The following is a 25,209-nucleotide window of genomic DNA, read 5'->3' as shown; positions in this document are numbered from 1 at the left end:
CTGTAATCATTAAATAACATGTCCTTTGTATAACATTGTTAGCATAAAGCTAAGCACGCAACTGATGTTTGTACTTATTGTTACCAAAAAGTCTTTGCCTTTCACCTTCCTATGGTTCTTATGGGAACCCAGGTTCCCAGTTAGGAGTCATTTGGGTGGCGGGGTGGGGAGATTCTTACTGATGTTTAGTGGCTGATGTCAGGAAGGCTACTTAACATCCTAAAAGTCACAGGACAGTGCCCTACGAGAAAGAAAGGTCCAACCACACAGTCAATAGCACTGAAGGCGAGGAAACCCTGCTATAGGTATATAGCACATAGTCTTCAATTTATTGTTAGTATTTGCTTTTCATCTGCTTTCTTTTATTCTTGAAGAAAAAAAATCTCATGAACTCAGATTCACTGAGTTATTCCTGCTGTGAAAGCCAGCCTGAATTGCCACATATATATTCTGAGAAATGAATGAGAACAAGGTATATAATTTCACATGCTTATAAATATTTATCTTTTAATTTTTATTGCTATTTTAAGGCCCATTCATTTTCATTTTTCCTTCTTTATAGCTTTTCTGTTTGAATTATTTATGAAGCTAATATCTTGTCACATTTTAGAAAATTTGTAGACTTCAGAAAAGAAGGATAAATCCAGCCACTTTCTCCCACTACTTTGGGAAAAGAAAGAATGAGTGGGAAAGTGTTTGGAAGCATTTATAGGTTGCTTTCAACATTAAGCCAGGAGGTGGTTCCAGTATTGTTAGTCTGCTTAGCTCATAAGTAACTAGCATTTCCCTGCATGTTCTTGTTTTAATGAATCTCTGCTGCCCTTACTTATATATAAGGTAGCAAATGAATTGTGCTTTCTCCAGAATCTTCTTTGTATACACACACTTCAAAGAGAAATAGGTGAGACAGACATAAGTGATAGCAGGAAAAGCCTGTTTGTGGCTCTGGATTCACTCATCTGTGGGACTATCTGACCTGTGAAATGCAAGGTTAGCATACGTTGGTGCATGGCAAGTGCTGGCTCTGCAAGTAAAAGCTCTCCAGGGAAGTTTTTATTTTGAGTTTCCAATTTTTCCAAGATATCAGAAGATTCTTTCCTTGCAGAAACAGTGAGAAGCACTTAGGAGAATGAAGGCCTGAGTAAGAATGCAACCACATCATGTCTTGTTGTCTGAAATGTGTTCCCATTGGAAAACATTGAAGGATGTCTGGATTACAGAAGGAAGGAAGAGAGTGAGAATGACTTTTTTTTTGTATTCTGGAGATAATATGGAATTATGAGATGAGAACTGTGGCCTTCTCTATGCCTTGCATTTCCCAGTTTGATTTTTTTAATGTGGAACTATATTAATAATGATTTTTTTAAAGGATATGTTTCAGTATGAGTATGTGTAAACTGTTCAGCCAAGTCTATTTCTTGATGTCATTTTCTGACCCCTGGAAACATCAGAATTGAATGAAAGGTAAGTGACTAAATTAGACACATTTAAAACCAAACACACATTCATCGTGTTTATTTCAACTCAGTATTGTGTGTTTGAATAGTCAATTTTTTTCCTTTTCATTTGAGCCCCATATGTTAAATGAGCATATGTAATAAGAATGCATTTATATAATTTTAATGAGTTGAATCAGATAGCCAGGTGTTTTCAGGTTTCTTTACATGTCCTGCTTACACAGTCCTAGGCATAAATCCACTTATTAACAAACCCTGGACCAGTTAAGTGTTTTTATTCCCTTGGTTGTATAAAACAGACTTAGCCTTTTTCCTTTGCTGCCTGGTTGTCAGTCTCTGCAGCCAGGTTTCTTGGTGTGCCCTAACAGCAGATCTAAAACTGGTGTGTAAGCCTTTTTGAATTCATGGAAGTACCTGTTCAATAAATTCACAGTGTTCTGGTAACTCTTCAGGAGAATGGGTGTCCTTTTCATTGTCCCTAATTGTAAATTATCTCTTAATTCTTATAAAAATAGAACTCCAAATCTATAATTCAATTGGGTGTCTTGACTATGAGACACAGAGAAAAAGCAGCTGTGTTCAATCAGTGACTGCCATTGAGAGAGTTGTATATGGTCTGGCCACTCTGAAGTTCAAAGAGTTGTTGATTTTTATTATTACATGAGAGGCCTGAGGAGCAATATGTATCATGTGCCTCTTCAATCATCAGAATTCTTAATTGAGTGAATTATAAACCAGTGAGACAGACTTCAATAAGTAAGTCCAGAGCAACCAGTGAAACTCAGAAGAGCAAAGAGAAATTGGAAAATATTAACTTGCCTCTCAGTATTCTTAATTTTGATTCTCATTATTTTATTTCCTGGCATTGCATGTAATACACTTGTACAGAATTATTAATCATCTGTTGGGTTTTATCCTTGTAATCGGAGAAAGAGCACTTACTATAATTTTAAAATACTTCTAATTATAATTCTGTTCCTTGCACACTTTGGTTGAAGTGTGTTTTTTATGGCTTAATTTGTTATCTGGCTCTTTCATTTATAAGAGGTATCTGGTTATTAGTAACAATTAGCACATAAAAACATTTAGAAATGATACCAAACTTAGTTTTGTGACATTTGGAATCTCTGTAAATTGCCATGTAAGTGTTTATTAATTCTTCCATAATAGTGAGTAGTCATATGATGGTTTTAAAGTTTTGTCAATATGAAAATGTTAAGAGGTACATGCATTAATGGATAAAAGAAAACAAAGGTCACCTCAGAAAATCATTTTAAGTGCACTTAGAGACAAAGACTACTTTTTCACGGAAGGAAAATGTAGTGTGTATATATTAATAAGCATGTTCTGGGAAATGTGTTTGGAAATAATACATTTTAAAATAAAATGAATAATTCTCCAGAATTACATGAAAAAGAATTTTTAACTTCTTTTGAGATAAGTTAGTGTTTCATAAATGACAAAGGATGGATGGAACCATGCTATCATTCTGAATGAAGGAAATTAACACTTTGCAGATGGCACAACCTATCAGATTGATACTGAGAGCGATGAAAAAAAATTTTTTTCCCCTTTCACTAGTGTGAAAAAATAATTTAGGAAATACACTGTTAAGTAGATACTACACATGTAGATTTGACTAGAAATGGGAGGAACCTTCATAGCTTCTGTATGAGTGGCTCTATTTGGATGTGTACATTCTCCTAAGTGTTTAATGGAGGATTGTTCTATTGCTTTGTAAAAGAATTTTATAACATTGAATTTGTACTGATGGTTTTTAATCTTTCAAAATACTAAGATAGATTCTACAATATAATCTAAGCACTATAATAAAAAGTTTATTCTGTTTAGTGTCTCTGTATCATGGATGGATTTATTATCTTATCCAGCACAAAGTACCTTAGTTCTCCATTACTGTGCATGGGCAAACAGTAGTTATGATGTTGAAATGAGTAACTGTAATAACAGATTATCATTTTGCATGTTTCAGTTCTCTTGAATTATTGGATATTCAGTTTCAGAAAGTATTTCTAAATTATTGAGTAAAAATGATTTATAAATTGAGGCTCCTGGGTGGCTCAGTGGATTAAGCCGCTGTCTTCAGCTTAGGTCATGATCCCAGGGTCCTGCGATCGAGCCCCGCATCGGGCTCTCTGCTCTGCGGGGAGCCTGCTTCCTCCTCTCTCTCTGCCTGCCTCTCGCCAACTTGTGATCTCTGTCAAATAAATAAATAAAATAAGTCATTAAAAATGATTTATAAATAATAGTACTTGTATATTTGAGCTAAAGTAGCTGGTATCTCTCTGTTTGATCAGTCTCATTCACCAAATATTTGTTGAGTTCCCTCTGTATATCAGGGTTATACTAGATGCTAGAAATAGGATATCTTGAGGGTTTTTTTTTAAGATAGAGATCGGTTTTGGTTAATTTATATGTTTAATTCCAGAAGTCAGCTGCAGCTTTCTAATACCCAAAATGATGTTAAACAAAAATGTGTAGCTTTGTCGTAGAAGAAAATTTTGGTCTCAAAGAAAAGAAACATTGGGAAATTAAAGACTGATCATAACTTGGAAATCACTGGGAAATCACTGTCTAGTAATGGTTTGCCAGAAGAACAGAACTGTCTTTTTTGACTAAGCAGTCTGCAAAAACCTCCAGAAGAAATCCTATAAGTAGGAAGTCATGTAAATGAAACTGATGAACCATGCAATTTTTTCCCCATCCCTTTCTTCCTGTTGAACAGCTTAAGCCACATTCAGCAAAATCAAGAATTATTTGGATTTTAATGGATTTCAGTGCTTTCTGCACAAAATTCTTTGTCTCTATCACTTGATATTATCTCAGTGGATATATTTGTTGTTAACTTTCAAAATTCAAATCAGAGATATTTGATGTTTTGCAATTTATTTTCCATCCCCCTTTTCCAAGTAAGGAGAGTATAATTTTCATGCTGCTTAGGTTCTCTTACAAGTTTGACTGGTCTCCACTTGATTGATATAAATAAAAATCACAATGTAATGCCACACTAAGGGAATGGAAGTGAGTGTCTTTTCCTTCATACTGTCAGATGTGAGAATAGCGGGGTTGTTTCCCCACACTTAGTTTGAAGGAATATAATAATTCAAAATAATCTCTATGATAGACTTTCCCAGTGTTTATTCTGGAGAACTATGTTAATAGGCTTCACCAACAAAATACAGAACTTCTTATAGAAACAAATTTTGGAAAGACTGGGTTGGACAAAGGTATACAGGTTTTTATTTATTGCAGGACATCTTAGTATCTTCACTGTGCAGTCTCATGCTGTGAATCTCTGACAGAGGAATGTAAGTGTTCTGGACTTCTTTGTCAAGGACTCCTTGACAAGTATCTCTTTAATACTCATGTTCATAGTGAAACAGTATGCTCACGTTTATAATGTCATATGCACTCTTTCCAAATGTATTGGTCAAGGACTTCTTGAAAAACCTGTCATGACGAACGCACCTTGGGGCTGACTTTAGGAAGCCTTGCTCTGGTGGCAGTCTATAGGCTCCGAAGTCTACCTGATGGTTCTCAAATTGCAGAATTCTATACCAGTTCTGAGTGAGTTTCAGGTAATTTGTATCCTCTGAGGTTATCCCAGAATAGATGTGACTTCCAAGGGTCTTGAAACAGAGTTGAAAAGAACAGCTAGTAACAACAATAATAATAATGATGATGATAATAATTCACAAGTACATAGCATTTTTTTTTTCTAAATGCTTTCAGATTGTGAGTCACTTTAGTTTTACAACAAACTTGTGGTAAATTCAGCTTGTCAAGTTTTTGTTTTTGTTTTTTTTTAATTTATGTTTGAGAAAATAATGTAGAAAAGTTCAAAAGCTTGTTAAGTTTTCATGTCAGGTTTATACTCCCCTGTCCTCCCCTCCCCTTGTATAAATAATGTCTTATTAAGATAATACTTTACATTGTACTAGCTGAGAGTTAAGGTCTAGGTGAGGGGTCAGCAAACTGTGGTTCAGGGTTAGGCAAACTATGACCTGTAATCATAGAGACCATTGGGTTAAATCTGGCCCAATGCCTTTTTTTTTTTTTTTTTTTTTTTTTTTTTTTTTTTTTTGGTTTGTTTGCTTTGTTTTGTTTTTAGTAAAGTTTTATTGGAACATAGTAATACATTTGTTTATGTGTTGTTTGTGACTATTTTCACACTACAAAGGCAGACTTGAGTGTTTTCAGCAGAGACCATTTGGCCTGGAAATCCTAAAATATTCACTATTTGGCCTTCTTTAGAAAAGTTTGCCCAGTGCACATTCAGACCATGGTCTGAACTAGAGGCTGTATGTAGATGTTAGTGCTATTTATATTGTATTGTGTGATAGTTAGCAGAACACAGGGAGGTAGTTCCCCCAAAAAGAAACCTACATTTGTACTGTTAGTATAAATGACACTCATTTGTTAATTTACACACACCCCTATGCATTAATTACGGGTGTTAACACACCGCGATACTAGCTGAGCCTGCGTCCTGCACACATAGGGTTATTTAATTATTGCTGCTAGAGGCCTTAATCAAGTCCTTCTTATAGAAAACAAACAAATGATTAGCCTTTACATTGCAGGCATAAACAGGAATTTGACTCATGAATTTCCTAATTATACTGCACCATTTTGAAAATCAGTTGGCATTCAAATTCTTGCTGTTACTCTGTATACAATTTCCTTTTTCAGGATAAAAGTATAGGATAAAAAAATTGTTGTTAAATATGTTAAGATTAAAGTTAGGTTTAATTTAAATATTTTTTCCCTACTTGCTCATAAGAAATGATTAAATTGAAGTAGGGGAGTAATTAAGTGTCAGCTGTATATCGGCTGCATGCTACACATTTTATATGACTCTTACTAATTTATTCTTACATTAATGCTATGAGGTAGGTTTTATTATTTTCATTTTAAATATGAGGTAGTTAGGATTCAGGATGGGAAATAACATGCCCAGTGCCACATGAGAAAGTAGTTTGTGATGGGGCCTGATTGGGACTCCTAATCTTTGAATCTGGCTGTGTGTGCCTTCCACATTGGCATGGTGCCTCAGCCATGAGTCCAAGGCCCATTCTCCATGATTTCTGAACCAGTGCCTAGAATGGATCAGCTCTTCCCATTTTTTTTTTTTTTTTAATTTCCACAATGTGCTTTTAGTTGTGCATAACAATTGGTGGGTAAATTTCATACCCCAGTTTTATAGCAGTAGATTATCCTGTTTTATCCTTTAGCCATGTGAAAAATCAATTCTGAAATAAGATCTATGAGTTTCTTTTTAATTCTCTTTGAACAAAAACAACCAAGTTCTGCATGTTTTGAGTGCTGAAGCCAATTTTGATTTTACCAGAGATACAAGGTGGTTCATAATTTCTCCTTTCTCCTTCCTTCCATCATTTGTCAGAAGTCAAATGCCAAAAGGTCTTCCAAAATTAAATTTGCTTCATACGTCATTGTCTTTTAAGGAGTTCTTTCAAAGAATAAGGAAATGTACCTATAAGAAATTATTTCCTTTTCTGTACTATTTTCTAAATTTTCTAACATGTTCTTAGTGTCTTTGCAGCCTATGTTATTTTCTGAGAGTTATTTTACAATGCATTCTTCTTTACTTTGTGTGGAAAACTGATCTCAGCTAGACAGTGAGCCGCCTTTTATTTTTCCAGAGCTGCTCTGCAGTCCTCACAGAGAGGAATTTTTATTGAGATGATTGCTTCTCATTCAGATTTCTATGAAGACAGTGGGATATTTCCTAAGACATGATTCTCTTACTTACACAAGTGGAGGTTACTCTTGGTTAGGGTCATATTCCAGTCCTAGGTTTTGTCGAAAATTTCCACCCTTTTTATTATTTATTTATTTATTTGACAGAAAGTGCTCACAAGTAGACAGAGAGGCAGGCAGAGAGAGAGAGAGGGAAGCAGGCTCCCTGCTGAGCAGAGAGCCCAATGCGGGATTCAATCCCAGGACCCTGAGATCATGACTTGAGCTGAAGGCAACATCTTAATCCACTGAGCCACCCATGTGCCCCTAGAACATTTTTACTCTTAAAGAAGATTCTGGTGGACAGTCTTGGTTTAGAAAGTAGCAGAGAAATGTCCTTAGACTGTGTGTTTCGTTGCTAATGACATTTATGTATTAGTAGCTTATCCACTCTAGGGCCTCACTTTCTCATTTGTAAAATGTAATACAAAAACAAAAACAAACCCAAATAAACTAAAACAATTATATGGGCACTCCATCTGTATTTGATGCAGACAAATTTTAACTATTTTACTTGCAGGTTATTATAGATGTGTTTTCAGGTGCTCTTTTCTTGGTAGAGGGCTTAGTTAATTGGTTATTCTTCATCACTTTTTTAAAACTTTCAATACAGGAATCTGTTAGAAAGAAAATTAGAATTCTAATTTCTTATTTAAATTTCATGTGAAAAAAATAGCCAATTTGGATTATTTTAGGCAGTTTAAGAAGTATGCAGCTTTGATCTGATTTGTTAACAACTTTGATTGTTACTAATACAATTTCTTTTAGAGTTTTACTCAAAGTTGTGACTCTGAGGCCAATTAACCAAGGTTTTATTATGTGTTACAAAAGTGGAACTTTGGTTTGATTTTTTTTTTTTAATCGGTTAAACAAGAGAATATTCATTCCAGTTTTAAAACTCTAAAACTCAAGTTAACTCTAGATTTCTAAATACCATTGCACTTTGGGATCATTGTTTGTAAAAAGATAAATTCAGTCAGAATTTCAGGGACTATAAATGGGATTAAACTACAAATAGGAAATAATTACATTTCTTAGTGCGTTGTGTTTAAAGATAGGCCTTGGATAGTAATGTCTTCACAGGAAAGTCACTTAAAAATTTTTGCCAAGTTAACTACAGTATGTAAAAGCATTCGAATCAACATACATCCCATTAGAACCAGAAGATGTTTATCACATTTACCAGTCTAGCATCCCTGAAGGTAGTATTTAGAAATGACTACACATAACTTTAAATTGTATATTTCTCCTATACATAATTGATGTAGTTGCTTTAAATTGTTTTAATTGGATGGAGCATTTAGTTTAATAACTAAACATCAAGTACCATGATGGCCAATTTAAGTGAAACCTGAGGTAATTGTTTTGACCAAATGCAGAGAATGCCATTTTATATACTACCTTTCTGATTTTATAAAGCTTTCAAGGCAAGTAGAAAACTGAAATTTATTTGAGACCATCTTAAAATGTCACTAATCTAACCATGCTAAAGATTCACATTCTATCCAGTACAAATATGTGACCTTAACACATGTCATTATGATTAATAAATCCTAAAAATAATCTTAATTAGGAATATATGAGTGTTTTGATATGTTACTGTAAGTATACATGAAACATTAGATTACGTGCAGGAAACAATACTAGTATTTCACAGAAGGTGATTTTATAAAAAAAGGAGCTCTATAATAAGGCATTATTTTAGTGGGATTATCGGCATTTCAATTTTTATTTTGTTTTAACTTAAATCATTTGCTTCCTAGACATATGCTATCAGCCTTTAGAGTCCATGTGATTAATTTGCTAAATTTCCATAATATAGAGGAAGGAGCATATAATTTGGGGTCAGAAGAGCTGATTTCTACCATCTAGTCCTTCAAGTTTTATTTTTCTCTGTCACATTTATTGAGTATTTACACTGTGCTAGACATTGTGCTAAGAACTGTGTATAAAGTGATAAGAAAACAGATATTATGTATGCCCCATTGGATTTTATTACTTTCTTAACTGACTTTGGCTACATCATTTCAATAATTAATAACATCATACAACTGGTCTTGTGAATTTAAGTGACAGGAATCAGTTTGGAAATGTCCGATTAATCAATCTTGAACTGCCTCAGAATAATATTTTAATAGAAGCTAATACTAAAAAGCTTTGATTAACCTTGCCCAAATAAAAGTGTTTCCAATTGTTAAAGTTCTTTACTTCCAATATGAGAATATAGTAACTAAATTCAACCTATTGTGGCAAGTAAATCTTGCCCATGAAAGGAAACTTAATCATCTTCATCCCACATTGCTAGTTTCATAGAAGCTAAGCAGGAAATTAAGAATGTAAATTAATTACTCATTAAAACACATTTATTAAACAACTCTTATGTGTACACACCAGGCGAGCAACTGAACAAAGGAAGAAGAAGAAAAAAAACACTGCTCTTAAGCAACCAACAGTTTGTATAAGGAAGCATTAATTATAATAATGTCATGGCTAATGTCATTAAGTAGACATTATCTATACATGAAATACTTTACTGTCTGTCATTATTGAATAAGTGGTTTTGCATTATTTTACTGCTATGAGCCACAGCCTCTCTACGGAACAAGTTAGACATTTAGCACACGGGTAAATGAAAAGAAATGTTCTAAAAACTTCTATGTAGATTCCTAAAACTGATTTGTTGTGAAAGAGCCTAAAAAGGATTTTAGCTGCAGGCTCTCTGTCCTTTCCATTTCCTTCTTTAGGGAGAATGAGATGAAACATTGAAGTATTGCATATTGTCAGGAAATGCCTAGATTCTCTAAGGATTTCTAGTTTCTTAATGATTCACTGTACTAGTGACCCTGACAATTCATTCAAGTAATTCTTCCTCTCATTTTGTGAATATTTTATTCATATTTATAAACTTTATTTTTTAAGATGTTATTTATTTATTTTACAGAGAAAGAGAGAGACAGCGAGGGAAGGAATACAAGTAGGGAGAGTGGGAGAGGGAGAAGCAGGTTTCCCGCTGAACAAGGAGCCTGAAACGGGGCTCAATCCCAGGACCCTCTGATCATGACCTGAGCCAAAGGCAGATGCTTTACGACTAAGCCACCCAGGCATTCCTATGTTTACAAACTTTAAAGTGGTTGATTTCATTACTTATATTGATAGATTTATGTATATTTTTAAGTTTATTCTCTCAATCTCCATTCAGAATAGTTCCCAAACTACTCTAGGAGAATCATATTAATTGAAAAACAAACAAACAAAAAAGATGGAGTCGTCTATTTAGTATTTTAATTTTCCTTTTTTTTTTTTTTTTTTTAATTAGAATGGTGGCGGGAGCTGAAGGAGAGAGAATCTGAAGCAGGCTCCATGCCCAGTGTGGAGCCCAATGCAGGGCTCTGTCTCACAACCTAGAGTTTGTAACTTGAGCCAAAATCAAGAGTGGGAAGCTTAACCAACTGAGCCACCCAGGAGCCGCTATTCAATGCTTTAAAAAAAATAGTGGCTTTTCTACTCTTTTTCCATCACGTTTTCCCCATAGGTTGAGTATTACATGCAACACTGTACATTTTGAACATAATTTACTTCAGATGACTGTAACGTACACATGTCCTAAGCTATTAGGTACTGCCATGAGCTATATTTGTTAGCAGATATTTCCCATTCCACATACTGTACATGTGGTGTAACTAGTTTTTTCCCCCTCAGTTATTGTAATAATATCAGAAATCTATTAAGTTTTTGTGTCCTATGCTTTCAGGTGCCGGTGAGTTTTCTCTAGTAATACAACATCTGAAGTAGTACGGTCTTTGTTGAGACTGCTGTAACTAAGTATCATCCACTGGGTGGCTTACAAAAACCAGAAATTTATTTCTCACAGTTCTGGAGATTGCAAATCTGAGATCAGTGTGCAAACATAGTCAAGCTCTGGTTGTAGGGTATAGACTTCTTAGTGTAGCTTTATATGGTAGAGAGCAGAGAGGGGAAACAAACTCTCACAAGACTCATAAAGTCAGTGATGCCCTTCATGGGGGCTCCACTATGATAACCTCACGTAACCCTAATTACCTCCCAAAGGCTTCAACTCCTAATATCATCATACTGAGAAGTAGGGTATCAGCATAAGAATTTTGGGAGCATACAAATATTCAGTCCATAATAAGTACTAGATCAGGATGCTGCCTATTTTCTTCTTTGATAATAAGATGAATATATGGTTATGCCGCATATCTATTTCAAGCCACCTAATGCCAGGATTGGACTAAGATGTGAGATGACCTCAGTAATCTATAGAAATTAGCTGTCCTTCTCAAAACTTAGTTCGCTTACCAGACAACAGCTTTTTGGGAGACCTAGATTGTTGTTCATTAAGGTGTTGAGGCTATAAGTATATTTTTGTTTTTATTCTTATATTGCCTTATTCCCCTTTTTAAAAGTAGAGTTTGGATGTCACTAACCTGTAATGAAAAATGACACTTTTTGATAATAAAGTAAGCAATGTTCAACTTTAAAAGCAGGCCTACATTTTTAAAATACTGTGAATAGACTGCTATCTAGGTCTACTCTAAATTTGTTTTGTGCATCTTACTCATTTTTGATAAAACAGTTAAGTTTATTTCATCTCCTAGGTCTTTCTGTCACTTTTTTTTTTTTCCTTTTACTAGTCCACAGTTAATGATTCCATAGTCAGGAGTCATTTTTCTGTTTGTCCTACATACAGTTTTTATTTGCTTACTCAGTGATGCATTTGTTATCATGTAATATCCCTTAACAGGATCTTTTAAAGAATTAACTAGAAGTTTGAGCTGCTCTTTTTATTCTCTTCTATTTCTTTCCTGTTGTATTTTAGTGTAGCAGAAGAGTTGATCCCTTTGTTTGCCCATTTGGTTTATTTTCCCATAGGGTATTATTCAGTAAGAGGCCTATTTTATAGAAAGGGAAATCTTTGACTTATTATAATGTAAGATAACTTATTATACGAGATTGTGGGATGGAGGGTACTTTTTTACTAATCTAAAAACTGCTGTTGCTATTAAACTATAGTATAGTTTACACATAAAGTCTGTGACAGATAATACTAAATGACCTATTGGAGAATACTGAGAGAAGTGGGGAGAAATCAACAGGAAAGTTATTTGATTGATTGTTTAATTTCACTTACAAATTGAAGCATATTTTTAGCATTTTCTCATTATCTGTGAGGCTTAAGAAAAAAGACTACAGTGAAAAGAGTAATAATTGTCTAGAGCTTATATTAGTCAAAGACATTTTAGAATGAGAGCAAAAACTTTATTAGAGTTATTTCCCAACTTTTGTTTTTATTTTAAAGTTAGAATGGAAATACACAGTTCTTCTCTGTGTACAAATTCAGTGACCATATCTAATATCAATTTAGGTGTCTCTTTAAAACTATTATTATGTATTCAAACTATTTCTTTTTGTAAACAAAAATAACATTTACATATATATTATGTAACAATTTCATATTGAAAGATATTACCAGAGAAGTGATAACTTACTTAAAACCTTTACCAATACTGCCCAAAAGGACTTCCTACAGTGATAGAAATGTTCATAATCTTTGATGTCCAGTATGGTAGCCAGTGACCACATATGACTGCAAGAATGTGGAATTTGGCTATTGCAACTTAGAAACTAAATTTTTGATTTTATTTAATTGTAAATAATTTTAATTAACATGTAAGTAGGCATGCAAGTCTGATGGCTAACATACTGGACAGTGGAGTTAGAAAATGCTTTTATTCTCTAACATGGATAAATATGTAAAATTAAATATAAGAGAGGTAAAGGTAGATAAATTTATAATTTATTTAATGCTTATTATCAATAGATAAATTATTCCCACTGGAGTAAAATAGTAGTTGTGTTACTACTGATGATACTATGAAGTATTTATTGTAAATAGTTTCTTATTCTACCCACATTAACTTTTTTCTTTCTTTTTAAAAAGACATTTATTTATTTGAAGAAAGAGAGAGAGCATAAGCAGTTGGAGGGGCACAGGGAAAGGGAGAAGCACGCTTCCTGCTAAGCAGGGAGCCTGATGTGGGGCTCCATCCCAGGACTCTGAAATCATGACTGGAGCTGAAGGCAGATGCTTAACCAACTGAGCCACCCAGGCAATCCTACCCACGTTAACTGTTGTAGGAAAATATTTCTTTTGAGAAAATTATGAAAACTTGAATTCGTTTATGAAGGAACGGACTAAATAAGTATATGTACATTGTCAGAGAAATGGCACAGCTGCTTGTATGACCTTTAGAGTAGAGCTTATGAAGTGGTTGCAATATCGTGGTATTGCCACACATTTTAAAGCAACGTGTAATGATTTATAACCTGATGAGATTATTTTGAAAATTAAATCTTCAATTTGGAAGTTGTTTGGGTCAAAAGAATTCAGACTTTCTAATAATCAGAAAGCACTTTATACTACTGTAAAGAAATAGTTACATCACATTCATATAGTTTCATTTTAAAAGATAAAGTGAACTGGGGGTACCTGGGTGACTCAGTGGTTTAAGCCTCTGCCTTCGGCTCAGATCATGATCTCAGGGTCCTGGGATCAAGCCCTGAGTCCCTCTGGCTCTCTGCTCAGCGGGGAGCCTGCTTCCCTTCCTCTCTCTGCCTGCCTCTCTGCCTACTTGTGATCTCTGTCTGTAAAATAAATAAATAAAATCTTAAAAAAAAAAGAAGTGTAGAAATCCAAGCTTATATTTCAAAATAAAATAAAATAAAATAAACTGAACTGTTTTTTATGATGGAATTAACATTTCAGTATGTTTTACAAGAGTCCAAAAAAGAAATCTTCATATTTCAACATGTTTTCTTAAGCAGCAAATGGACATTTTAGGGAAGAATAAGATGGGGAATTACAAGGCTACCTGAAAGGCTTCTATTTGTGGTGATTTGATTTTACAGGTCAGTAAATCAGCAGATAAAGGGTGGATTGTTCAAGCTCATGGCTCCCTCTGCAGCATGGGCTTGCATTCATAGAGGCCTGAGTACTAGATATTAAGACAAATAACTGCATATACGAAATCTTTAAAAATATAGAATTGGTTGTACCTATCAAGGAACTCTCTTCTTCTTAGCCTTTCACATAAAGTTGTTTTATTTTATTTTTTATTTTTTTAAAAAGATTTTATTTATTTATTTGTCAGAGAGAGAGAGAGAAAGAGAGAGATCACAAGTAGGCCAAGAGGCAGGCAGAGGCAGAGGGAGAAGCAGGTTCCCTGCCGAGCAAGGAGCCCGATGTAGGACTCGATCCCAGGACGCTGGGATCATGACCTGAGCCGAAGGCAGCCACTTAACCAACCGAGCCACCCAGGCATCCCTGATTTTATTTTTTAAAGAAAATAGGAGTTGTGACAATCCATCTAGTTTTTCTTCCTACTTGACTATTGATTCAAATTTTAAATTAGAACTTGCTCCTCACTCCCCAGGAAGTTTACCATACAGCATATATGTAAAAGGAGTAAAAGTAGTATCTTATCAGATTTGCATTTTATAACTAAAACGAGAGGGCAAATATACTCTATCAGGCAAATGCATACATTACCTAACCTCCCAAAATATTTGACTGGGAATGTGTCTTTTTATTTTATGTACTTAAAAAAATGATGCAAAATTTTGTGTGCTCTGAATGAAATGAACACTTTCCTTTACATTTTAAAGACAGCAAGAAATTTATGGATAATTTTTCTCTTATATCTCGTAGTTAGAATGCCCATAGTTAAATACATTTACTAACCTGGTGTGCTTTTTGCTTTGGAAGTAGGATGAAGATTCTTTAAATGTGCCTTTTTTTAAAAAAAATTCTGTTTTGTTTTGTTTTGTTTTGTTTCCTTTGGGAAATAATTTTAAAAGCACAGGGGAGAAGAGTCCTAGGACATTTTTGTTTCTTCAATAAAGGAAAATAAACAATATTACATTTTCTTGACCTTACAGAATCAACACACAAATGCAATTAAGAAATATTTTCCATAAAATAATTGTTTTCTTACAAAAGGGTCAAAGAAATCATAAATACAGTCTTCTTACTCCTTTATTATATTACTTTTAAAAAATTCATGGTAATTGATACATTTTGGTAATAGTTCCAGAAACACAACACAAGTTTAGTAGACATGCCAGCATTACCCTATATTACTCAAATTCCTTATGTTCATTTTCTTTTCAAAAGTTTTTGAAATCTACACAAACTTAGACAAGGAGACTTCAAACAAACTCTTAGCACTTTCTAGTTTTTACTTGGGTGTCTTGGACAAGTGGCTAACCAGAACATGTTAACTGACGAGATAATATAAAGATTATATAAGACAATATTTATGCAAGCACATTTAAAGTGGTAAGATGACCTAAGTATTAGTATATTATTTCTTATTTCTCTTCAACATTTGGAAAAAGTTTCTTGAGATCTTCATAACATTCTATGAAATATTTTATAAAAATTATACTCACTCTGTTTTCTGCTTCCTTTTTTTTTTTTAAATCACTGCTGTTGATGGATGGATGGATGCATGGACGGAAGTATAGTTGACACAAATTGCTACATCAGTTTCAGGTTTACAGCACAGTCCTACAACAACTCCATATGTTATGCTGTGCTTACTCTTGCCAGAAGGGTAACTACCATCGATTCTCAGGAATTCAGTAGTGTTTTAGTTTGACTTCATATTACTACGTGGTATTTAGGAGGCAGAGAAGAACATCAACTTAGAAATATTAGATTCAGGGGCACCTGGGTGGCTCTGTGGGTTAAAGCCTCTGCTTTCGGCTCGGGTCATCGTCCCGGGGTCCTGGGATCGAGCCTCGGGGCGGCGGGCTCTCTGCTCAGCAGGGAGCCTGCTTCCCTTCCTCTCTCTGCCTGCCTCTCTGCCTACTTGTGATCTGTCAAATAAATGAATAAAATATAAAAAAAGGAAAGAAATATTAGATTCAACCATATTAAACTATTGCTGTTTGACCAGTTTTTATCTAAAAACAGTAACTTCGTGTTTCAACATCAGGTGCTATTGGACTAAATGATTTCAGGCTTTGGAGAAGCAGAATTCTTTGTAGCAATCATCCTCAGGTTGAAATGCACTAGAGTTGAAAAAATAGCTAGATATTTGGTTCATTATAGTAATATTTTAGTCAACCCCAGGAAACTCCTAGAAAATTTTGCATACTATCTCATTTATTTAGAAAAACAAATGAAAACAGTCCATTTCCTTTAAAATGATTTTCAGTGACTTCTATAAAAAGTTAAAATTAAATTAACCATGAATTATAACATATATAAATGTCTTGGGGTTTTTAAAATTTAAGTATAATTAATATACAGTGTTTTAAATACTAAGGAAAATGAAAACTAAAAGCCCTGAAGAATTGATAGATCCTTTAATAGCCAAAGCATTTTTTTCTTCTAGATTATTTGTTACATATGCAAAGGCCCATTGAATTAAAGACCATATGAAATATTATCCTGAAGTAAAATTCCATTTTCCTTAAATATAAATATATATAATTGATAAGTCAGTTTTATATGAACCTTTTTCTATTCAGTGTATACAAATATAACTTATTTAACTCTAAATTTAGATTTTTTTTTACACTATGTTTGACTTAGTCCTATTTTCATGCAATGACCCCCATACTTAAAATATGTTTGCCTTTTCTCAGAGAAATTAAGTAGATTTGTGTTGGACTGCTCTGAGAAACTACGTATAGATTGATAAAATCAAAAGTATTTCTAAGTTTATTTGAAAATTCTCTACAATAAAATAATTCGTGAAAAAATTTGTATAAATCTAGCCTGTGTTAGTTCTGTCAAATGAAGGGCCTTCAAATGAAGGTGGTCTTCAGTAGAAGTTCACCTACTCTCCATTTTACTGTCAGAGAACATAGGACAGTCTGTAGAGTATTCTTTTCTGGTACCATACACTTAGAGGATATCACCCATTCATTTGTTCATAAGAAAAGTCATATCTGAGAAATGGTGGTAAGTTGGATGGTTAGATAGGGGTGTATTTAAATTTATTCTCCCAACTTGAATGCAAGAACTTTCCTGCTCTGCTTTCTCAAATACGACGACTTCAGACTAAAGAAAGGAAGCACTCCTTACCTCAACCAGGTTTCTTTGAAGTTGTATAGCAGTGATTGAGTTTGGGTGGGAAAATGCGTGCTAACATTCTGCTCAGTTTTATCTGTCAATTTCATAGTAGGAAATGTTTATTTCTAAGTAAGCAATAAAACAACCAAAATGTGTGACATAAGCAAAAACAGGGTAGACAGTTATTGTCACAGTTTTTATGGTCACTCATATAATGTTCCTTCTGTAAGTCCAGTTATTGAAATTAACGTAACAATGTTAACTCAAAGTGAACATTTGTAGGGAAGAATTGAAGCTGTAAAAGTGAAACAAAATCTTTGTCATAGTCCCCCATGAAAATAAAGTTTGAAATTTTGTTCAGTATAGTTTGTGTGGGCCATTCTGTATATATTTTAATATGTTGACTAATAGCTGTTAAATTTCATCAGGTGCATTGAACAACTTGCATACCAGAAGAACCTTCCATACCATTATCCTTCCTCTCTCTCATCCATTTTTCCCTCCTTCCTGTTCTCCTGCCCTCCCCTTTTAACAAGATGGAGCTTTTTTGAATTGAATGCCATGAACTTTGTAACAAAATTGCCACCTATGTGATGCAGAAACAAAGGCAGTCTGCAACTTGGAAAAGTACAATTATAAAAGTTCTTCGAATAAATAAGTTGAAACACATATCACATTTTCTAACAGAAACAACAATTTCAGGCAAGAGAAGCTTCTCAGACCACTTCTCAAAAGACTCAATAATTCCATAATATACTTGAATCAGGTTTTTTTTTTTACCAAAAATCTAGTTGGATGTTGCTCAATGATATTGCTCAAAATGTTTTTATGATTCCAAGTGTGATGCCAGGAATGTACCTGCTGCTGCAAGTTGGTTTAGAGATACCCCTTCTTTTACTCCTGAATAGTGAAGAGAGACAAAAACAGTATTAGCTATTCTAGTTGGGTCCCCTTATCCCCTAAGACTGGGATTCCAGGAGACTCTGTGGGAATGTCATTTAGGTAGATTTAAAACAAGTGGCTGAGGGTATCTGTTAAAAAATTTTTTTGAACTAGCCATCCCTGAACAGGCTGTTTCTTTCCTTCCATAAGCCTTCGTAATAAACCTTTTTGCTTCATTTGTTGTTAGAATTTTTTCTTGGTTCTGGCCAGCATTTCTCTTCCTCCAGCTGACTGTTGCACAGATCCACAGTTTCAATGCTTCCCTCCATTTTCCAGTCCTTGAATAATTTCTGGATGATTGAAGCTTTCTAAAGGCTTTCACTGTTAACACCAAAATAAAAATAAAATAAAACAAAACTCCATCTGGTGCCACTATGGGAACCAGACACTGCTAGACTGGCATTTAATCCCCCAAATGAGGGATAAAGTCTTGAAAATAATGTGAGGGGCTGAAAAGGCAAGGATAGAAGCTAGCAAGCTCAATGTATATAAGAAGGAAATAAAATCTTACTCTGTATTCCTCCTTCTGCTGGCCTGTACCAATGCCAATTTCATTGCTATGTATCCCACTTTGGATGGCATAGATCTGGGTGGGAAGTCACCTGTAGGAGAGGCAGTTTTGATGAAGGAGAGAGGGAACCAAAGAAAAATAAAGGGAGCTGGTCACAGGCAACTTGCAGAGAAGGAAGGAAGCCAAAAGAGAAGGAATGGCCAAGTGGTGACAGAACCCTTTCAGCCAACTTTTGAATGTAAAATGCAGCATGTAAGTTGCCTCTTGCTTGTAGATTTAGATGAAGCCTTTCATATTGCTCAACTTAAATGTTGATTATGCAAAAAGGAGTTACCTGTGGTATTTTATATCACCCTTTAATTTATCCACTGGTCATGATTAAATTCCTGATTTGCTTTATATTGAAGCATGTACATTTGTTTCCTTACTCATTTTTCTTTTCTTGGAAGTACGTAATTAAAATTATGTGCGAAGAGCACTCATGATAAATTAAACTTACTGTCCTTACATTCTTTTAAGCTGGGGGCCCAAGGAAAATTTTTTGTGGAGATGCTCTTTGGAAGTAATTCAAGAATGTGCTGTTTAACAGTGTGCAGCTTCCCTTCATGTCAGCAGCACACAAATTATTCATAACATGACTGATATTCTGGTGCCTGTTCTCATTTTTGTGAGGGAAATGTGTCTTATCTGAAAGAAAAAGAAAATTTAAGGTATCTTTTTCATGCTTTTATTCCTTGTTTTCACAATGAAAAGAAAAAAATGAGTATGATCTTTACAGGCGGCATGATCATCATAGTAAAATTGATTACTAAGACTCCCTTCATGTACACAGCAGGATTAGTCAGCAGAATAAAGAAGCCAGGGTTTTCTGCAAACTGGGAGATTTTCCCTAGCTTGGCAATGTCCACAGGTAAGGCTGGATGAGCTGCTTCTACCTTACACTAAAGCAAAATACAATGCTTTATCTTTACACTCTGGCATGCCAAATTTTGCCCCCTCTCTATTGTTGTTAAAATTCAAATTACTATTTGATTGCAAAAGATCTATGAAGAGAAAGCTAAAGTGGATGCTTTGAGGAAAACCATTCTTTTTAAACTCAATATTCTTTTACTTCAAAAACTAAGTAGAAGGAAAGAGAAAAGAAAAACTCCTGGAGAATGATTGTAAATGATAGAGCTACCACCATTTATAATTATGTATAAATCATGAAACAATGCAGGGATCTGTAGGTTAACCAAATTAAAAAAAATTTTTTTTCTAATTTATTTATTTTTTAGAGAGAGAGAGAGCATGTGAGTGAGCAAGTAGGGGGAGAGGCAGAGGGAGAGAAAGAATCTCCAGCACACTGCTTGCTATTTATAATTATGTGCACATTATGCACTAATGTAGGGATCATCTTTAGGTTAACCAGATTTGTAATTTTTTTCTTATTTATTTATTTATTTATTTATTTTAGAGAGAGCATTCAAGTGAGTGAGTGGGGGAAGGGACAGAGGGAGAGAGATAATCTCCAGAATCTCCAGCAGACTCCCTGCTAAATGCAAATGTGAAGCTTGATCCTAGAACCTCGAGATTATGACCTTAGCCAAAATCGAGTTGGATGCTTAACTGACTGAGCCATGCAGGCACCCCTAAGTTAACAGATTTTAAATTAAGTAAAACAAACAAATAGATACCAAAGAGGTAGAATAGAATGATACAAATAAAGGGAATTTTTTTTTTTAAGTCTAAGATTGAGTCTGAAAATATATGGAAAGTCAATAACGTCTGTTCCAAGCCAGTTTTCTTTTTTTTTCTTCGATTTTTTTTTTGAAGATTTTATTTATTTATTTGAGAGAGAGAGAGTATGAGAAAGGGGAGGGTCAGAGGGAGAAGCAGACTCCCTGCCAAGCAGGGAGCCCGATGCGGGACTGGATCCTGGGACTCCAGGATCATGACCTGAGCCAAAGGCAGTCGCTTAACCAACTGAGCCACCCAGGTGCCCCTTCTTCAATTTTTTAAATATGAGTTAATATATTACCCTTCCTTTTATTCTAGTACTTTATTTATTTATTTTTTTAACCTTTAAATTTGTTTTTTACGTATTCTTCATGCCTCACATGGGCTTTGAATTCACAAACCTCAGATTAAGAGTCTCATGCTCTACTGACTGAGCCAGTCAGGCGCTTCTGATTATTATTATTTTTTAATCTAAGTCTTCTGTGACAGCCCATTTTTCTGAACTTGGTCAAATCAAGATTTGTTTACACCTTGGGCATGTCTTGGATTTGCATACAAGGGGTCCCCTTGCTTAGCTGGATCTCTCTGTGAATACAAACTCAGAAATATGCTGGGTGGCAGGGCAAGATCAGTGCACTTCCTGTGGCCCTGTGTCTTAGTTAACAGTGAAAGAAGAAAACTCTCAGGGGATCAGAATCAATGACCTTGATTTTATTATAGCACAACTTCCTTTCCTTATCTTACTTATTAGCACATTTATACAAGTTAGTGTGGAGCCTGGGCCTGTTTTACTTTGTTTTTCATTTTTGTTTATTGGTAGATTTTCATGCAAAACTTGACCAAAAAATCATTTTCCTGAGACTGTGCTGCTCACAATCATGTTCGCCAGTTTTTGTTTACAGAAATTAAGTAGAGCCATAGTAAATGATAGACCATTTTGATAGTTGTCTCTCCTCTAAACTCCCTGATTTTGTTGTTCTATATATGAAACAAGCATCTTAAATGAGGAGTAGAATTTCAAAGGGTGGTTAACATAAAACAAAAGTGTGTCTTAAACATTTAAATAATCTGTACCTTTGGGTAACTTTCAATGTAGTGAAATAAATCTTTAATATTTGTGTCCCTGTCATTTCAGAGTTGCCATTGAAAAATAGCATATTCAGTCTTAATTCCTTATTTAGCAGATTAGAAACCAAACCAATCAGGAAATGAATATCACATATTAAATATTGTCTTTTTTGGTTATATCTTTTAAAATAAACTCTGGCAAACTAAGTATTTTGTATAGGTGTTATTGTCCTCATTTATTGACTAGCTATTTTTTATTATGTGTTAGGACCTGATCAGTAAATGTGCCTATGTTGATATTTCAGTTTCCAGCTAATACATTTTAAACAAAATTGATAATTTTTAATTCATCAGTAACATTAACAATTAAAAAGAGTTTTGTTGACCCTTATGAAATGGCACATTTATAAGTGGTTTTTCTCAAAATTTCTATACTTGCTATTGTTTTGTTCTTTATAAATGATTTTGATCAAATAACCACTTTTAAAATTACAGCTGATTAAATAAAAGAATGAGACTAAAAATGTCAACATGGCTATATTTTATTACTGAAAACATTTGATAAGTATTGAAACCTTGCTGTTGCCTTAGTCCTAGAAACAGCCCTCACTCTCTTCCGTTTCTCACACGGATGCCAAGCCTTGTATATCAACAGTACTTGAATTGTTTAGTAGTTACTAAAAATAGTTTAAATCCCATACACTTCCATTGTTTATGTGTAGGAAGTACATGCAAAATCTGCTTGTATTGTGTGTGTGTTTGTATATATACGTATATATGTGCACATATGGAAATACATGCAAATATATGAAATGCAAATATAATGTAGATTATAGGGAAACATAAAGGGAAATTCACCAAATATTGTCTTTATATTAACTATATTCTTATTCCGACCCTGTACGGAAGGACAAAATCAATGAATCATGATAAATTTTGCCTAATGGACAGATCCCAAATGGATTTCCCTTGCAATGATTACTTTTCCTAGTCAACAGTTTTAAAACTTAACCTTTTAACAAATTACAATAAACTACCACTATTTGCAATGAAATATGAACACACTAATATAAGCCATATTGTGAATTTTAGTTACATAGGTTTATGTTGTGTTTAAGGAAAGAAATTGAAGTATTAGAAATACTTAAAGGCCATGATCATAAATGCATTATATATTTTGGAAAAATGGAATATCTTTAAGTGAAATTTCATGGCTCTTGGCAATGGACCTTATTTTATCCAAGTCCAAATCAGAGTTAGGAATAGATTTTTTTTGGAATTGTAAATAGATAAAAAAATAAAGCTTTAAAAATAATTGCCGAGGAAAACCACATCAGCAACATTAAGAATAATTTTTATTTTATACAGAATAGTAAAAGACTTATTAAAGTTCCTTGCTCAGGACATGACAGTATTATCAAAATTTTGTCTCACATTCTTTAAATGCTGTCACTAGGCGGGAACCTGCTTCCCGTGGTTTTGTTTTCCCCTTTGAACGGTAGTCATGGAGCACTTGCATGATGTGTTTGGTGCCTTGCATGAGGAAGACATGCAAAGGCAAAGGTCCAGTCTGCATGCTGCTTAATGAATGTTTTTCCTTTTCTCTCCCTCCTTGTCATGTGCTTTCAGAAGACAACAATGTGGAAGGTGGGTGCTTTCAACTTTTTTTTCCAACACTCATTTGCCTTTTATTTCTTAGTATTAATAGAGTACATCTTGAATTTAGACGGTAAGTTGAACTTCTGAGCATTTGTTGATTTCTGGATTGTGTATCACTTTTCATAGAGAACACACACTTGCAGCCCCATCAGACTCTAAGTATATGAAACTCCTTCACCCTCACTCCAACACTTGATGGATCGAGTATCCCATATAAAACTTGGAATACTTATTGCAGTGTTCTGTATGGAAAAAACGATACAATCCTGCTTCTTTTATTTTAAACGAGAAAGTATTTCTTTACAGTTTCAGATCACAGTGCATGATATTTTTTTCCATTTTTTTTAAATCAAAATGATCTATTTTCTTTTGGAAATGTTTAGCATTACATCACCTCAATCTCATTAGTTTTATTTCAAATGATTTGACTTATATAAAGAACACAGAATAAAGCATTGACTATAAGAGGCAAAAATTTAGATTAAAAAATTAGCCACTGGCCACTGGAAATGAAAGTAAACAGCACTCCAGAATGATTACTGGTAAGTATATTTGTCATATTCTGTGTCTGTTAAATAAAACAATAATATTTATTGAAGTTTTTCCAAAATTATCTCTTTGAGAAAGTTACACATTTTTTCCCTGTAGAATCCACAAACTAAAACATATTTCAACCTTCTCATCTTTAAAGAGCTTAAATGTATAAGTCAGTGTGCTACCAAACAAACCTATCTCTAGATAGACCAAAGAACTCTTAGAGGGAAGCTGATGTTCTCTCAACTTGAATAATCATAGCATACTTGCATGTACATTTAACTAATGTTTATATTTCAGAAGTGTTTTACATATCTTATTTTGTTGCAATATTTTGAAATAGAGACATTCTGTAAAAATAGACTGGCATATATCTTAGAAAAAGACTTCCCATCTGAGGTTACAGATAGCTAGCTATTAAAGCTACTAAGATTTGTGTCTCAGAGAACAATTCATGGTAACCCAAAGTTGGCCAATAACAGGATTCAGCCTACTATTTGTGATACTTTCACAAATACCAAGCTGAACATTAGTTGCTTAGTTGCCAAACATTTCTATTCCATTATTTAAGTAAAATAGATGAAGATTTCAAAAGTAATCATCAGTGCCTATTTTTTCAAGTGTTGGTTGGCTCTGTCTATGGTTTCTGTTTTTCTAGACTATAATTTTAATAGCATGTGAATATGCACTTGATAAAGATGATGTTACCCTGCAGGTCTGACATCTTTCAAAATCAGTATCATTTATATTATGCATGTTAACTGAGGTTGAATTTCTTTTAATAAGTATCTTTTCAACTTCTTTTGCATTTCCTTAACCATTCTGTAAAATGTTCCATGTTTTTATTCTTTCTCTTTAAATGCAGTTGCATTCCAAGAGCTTTAAAATCAGCCTAATAAGCCCAAGTGCTTCTTTCCTCACACATGCATCCTTGAAAAATTTTAACAAGATTTTCAGAAGATAGGCCCATAAACTATTGTAATAAATTTTATTCAGTCATGATTGCAACATTCCTATTTATAACTTGATTTGACAATATAGTGTAACTCCCTTAGAGGTAAGAAAGTCTAGCATGAAGAATGTGAATGCTTTTGAGATTTATTAACTTCCATCCTTTCTGAGATGGTATTCATAACTACCATTAGAAGTGTCTTATATATTTTCTTGAAGTTAGATCTTATACAGAGATCATGCCATGATTTCTGTATAAAAAATTATAAACCATGTTTAGGAAATATGTATAGTAGTTTTGAAACAGAAATTAAATGAAAATTATATAATCTATGCAGAATCACTAACAGATCACAAATGTCTTAATCTGCCTGTGTGATTTTTTTTTTGTTATAATCACATTGAAAATACAAAAAGAGGCGATATTACAGAACCATTGCACTTCTGTGTTCAGTAGTCTTCATATTTTGATTTTATGTTGATTT

General features: G+C 33.9%; 1 protein-coding gene across 24 annotated transcripts in view; it reads left to right on the top strand.

The window, feature by feature from the left end:
- The window catches only part of NRXN1 (neurexin 1), a 1,166,360-nt gene that overhangs the window by 89,926 nt on the left and 1,051,225 nt on the right, over positions 1-25,209 (top strand). For 19 of the 24 annotated variants that reach the window (XM_045077824.1, XM_004752835.2, XM_004752837.2 and 16 more), the window contains exon 3: positions 23,210-23,227. The exons of the other annotated variants lie outside the window; for them this stretch is intronic. In XM_045077824.1, coding sequence (XP_044933759.1) covers positions 23,210-23,227 — 18 coding nt within the window. The remainder of the gene's footprint in view (positions 1-23,209; positions 23,228-25,209) is intronic. 24 annotated transcript variants of the gene reach the window in all.

The sequence above is a fragment of the Mustela putorius genome, unplaced genomic scaffold, assembly GCF_011764305.1.
Source record: "Mustela putorius furo isolate JIRA1106 unplaced genomic scaffold, ASM1176430v1.1 tig00000224_pilon_pilon_pilon, whole genome shotgun sequence".
NCBI classification, from domain to species: domain Eukaryota; kingdom Metazoa; phylum Chordata; class Mammalia; order Carnivora; family Mustelidae; genus Mustela; species Mustela putorius.
Note: the sequence above shows the minus strand (reverse complement) of the source record. Positions and strands in the feature narration are given on the sequence as shown.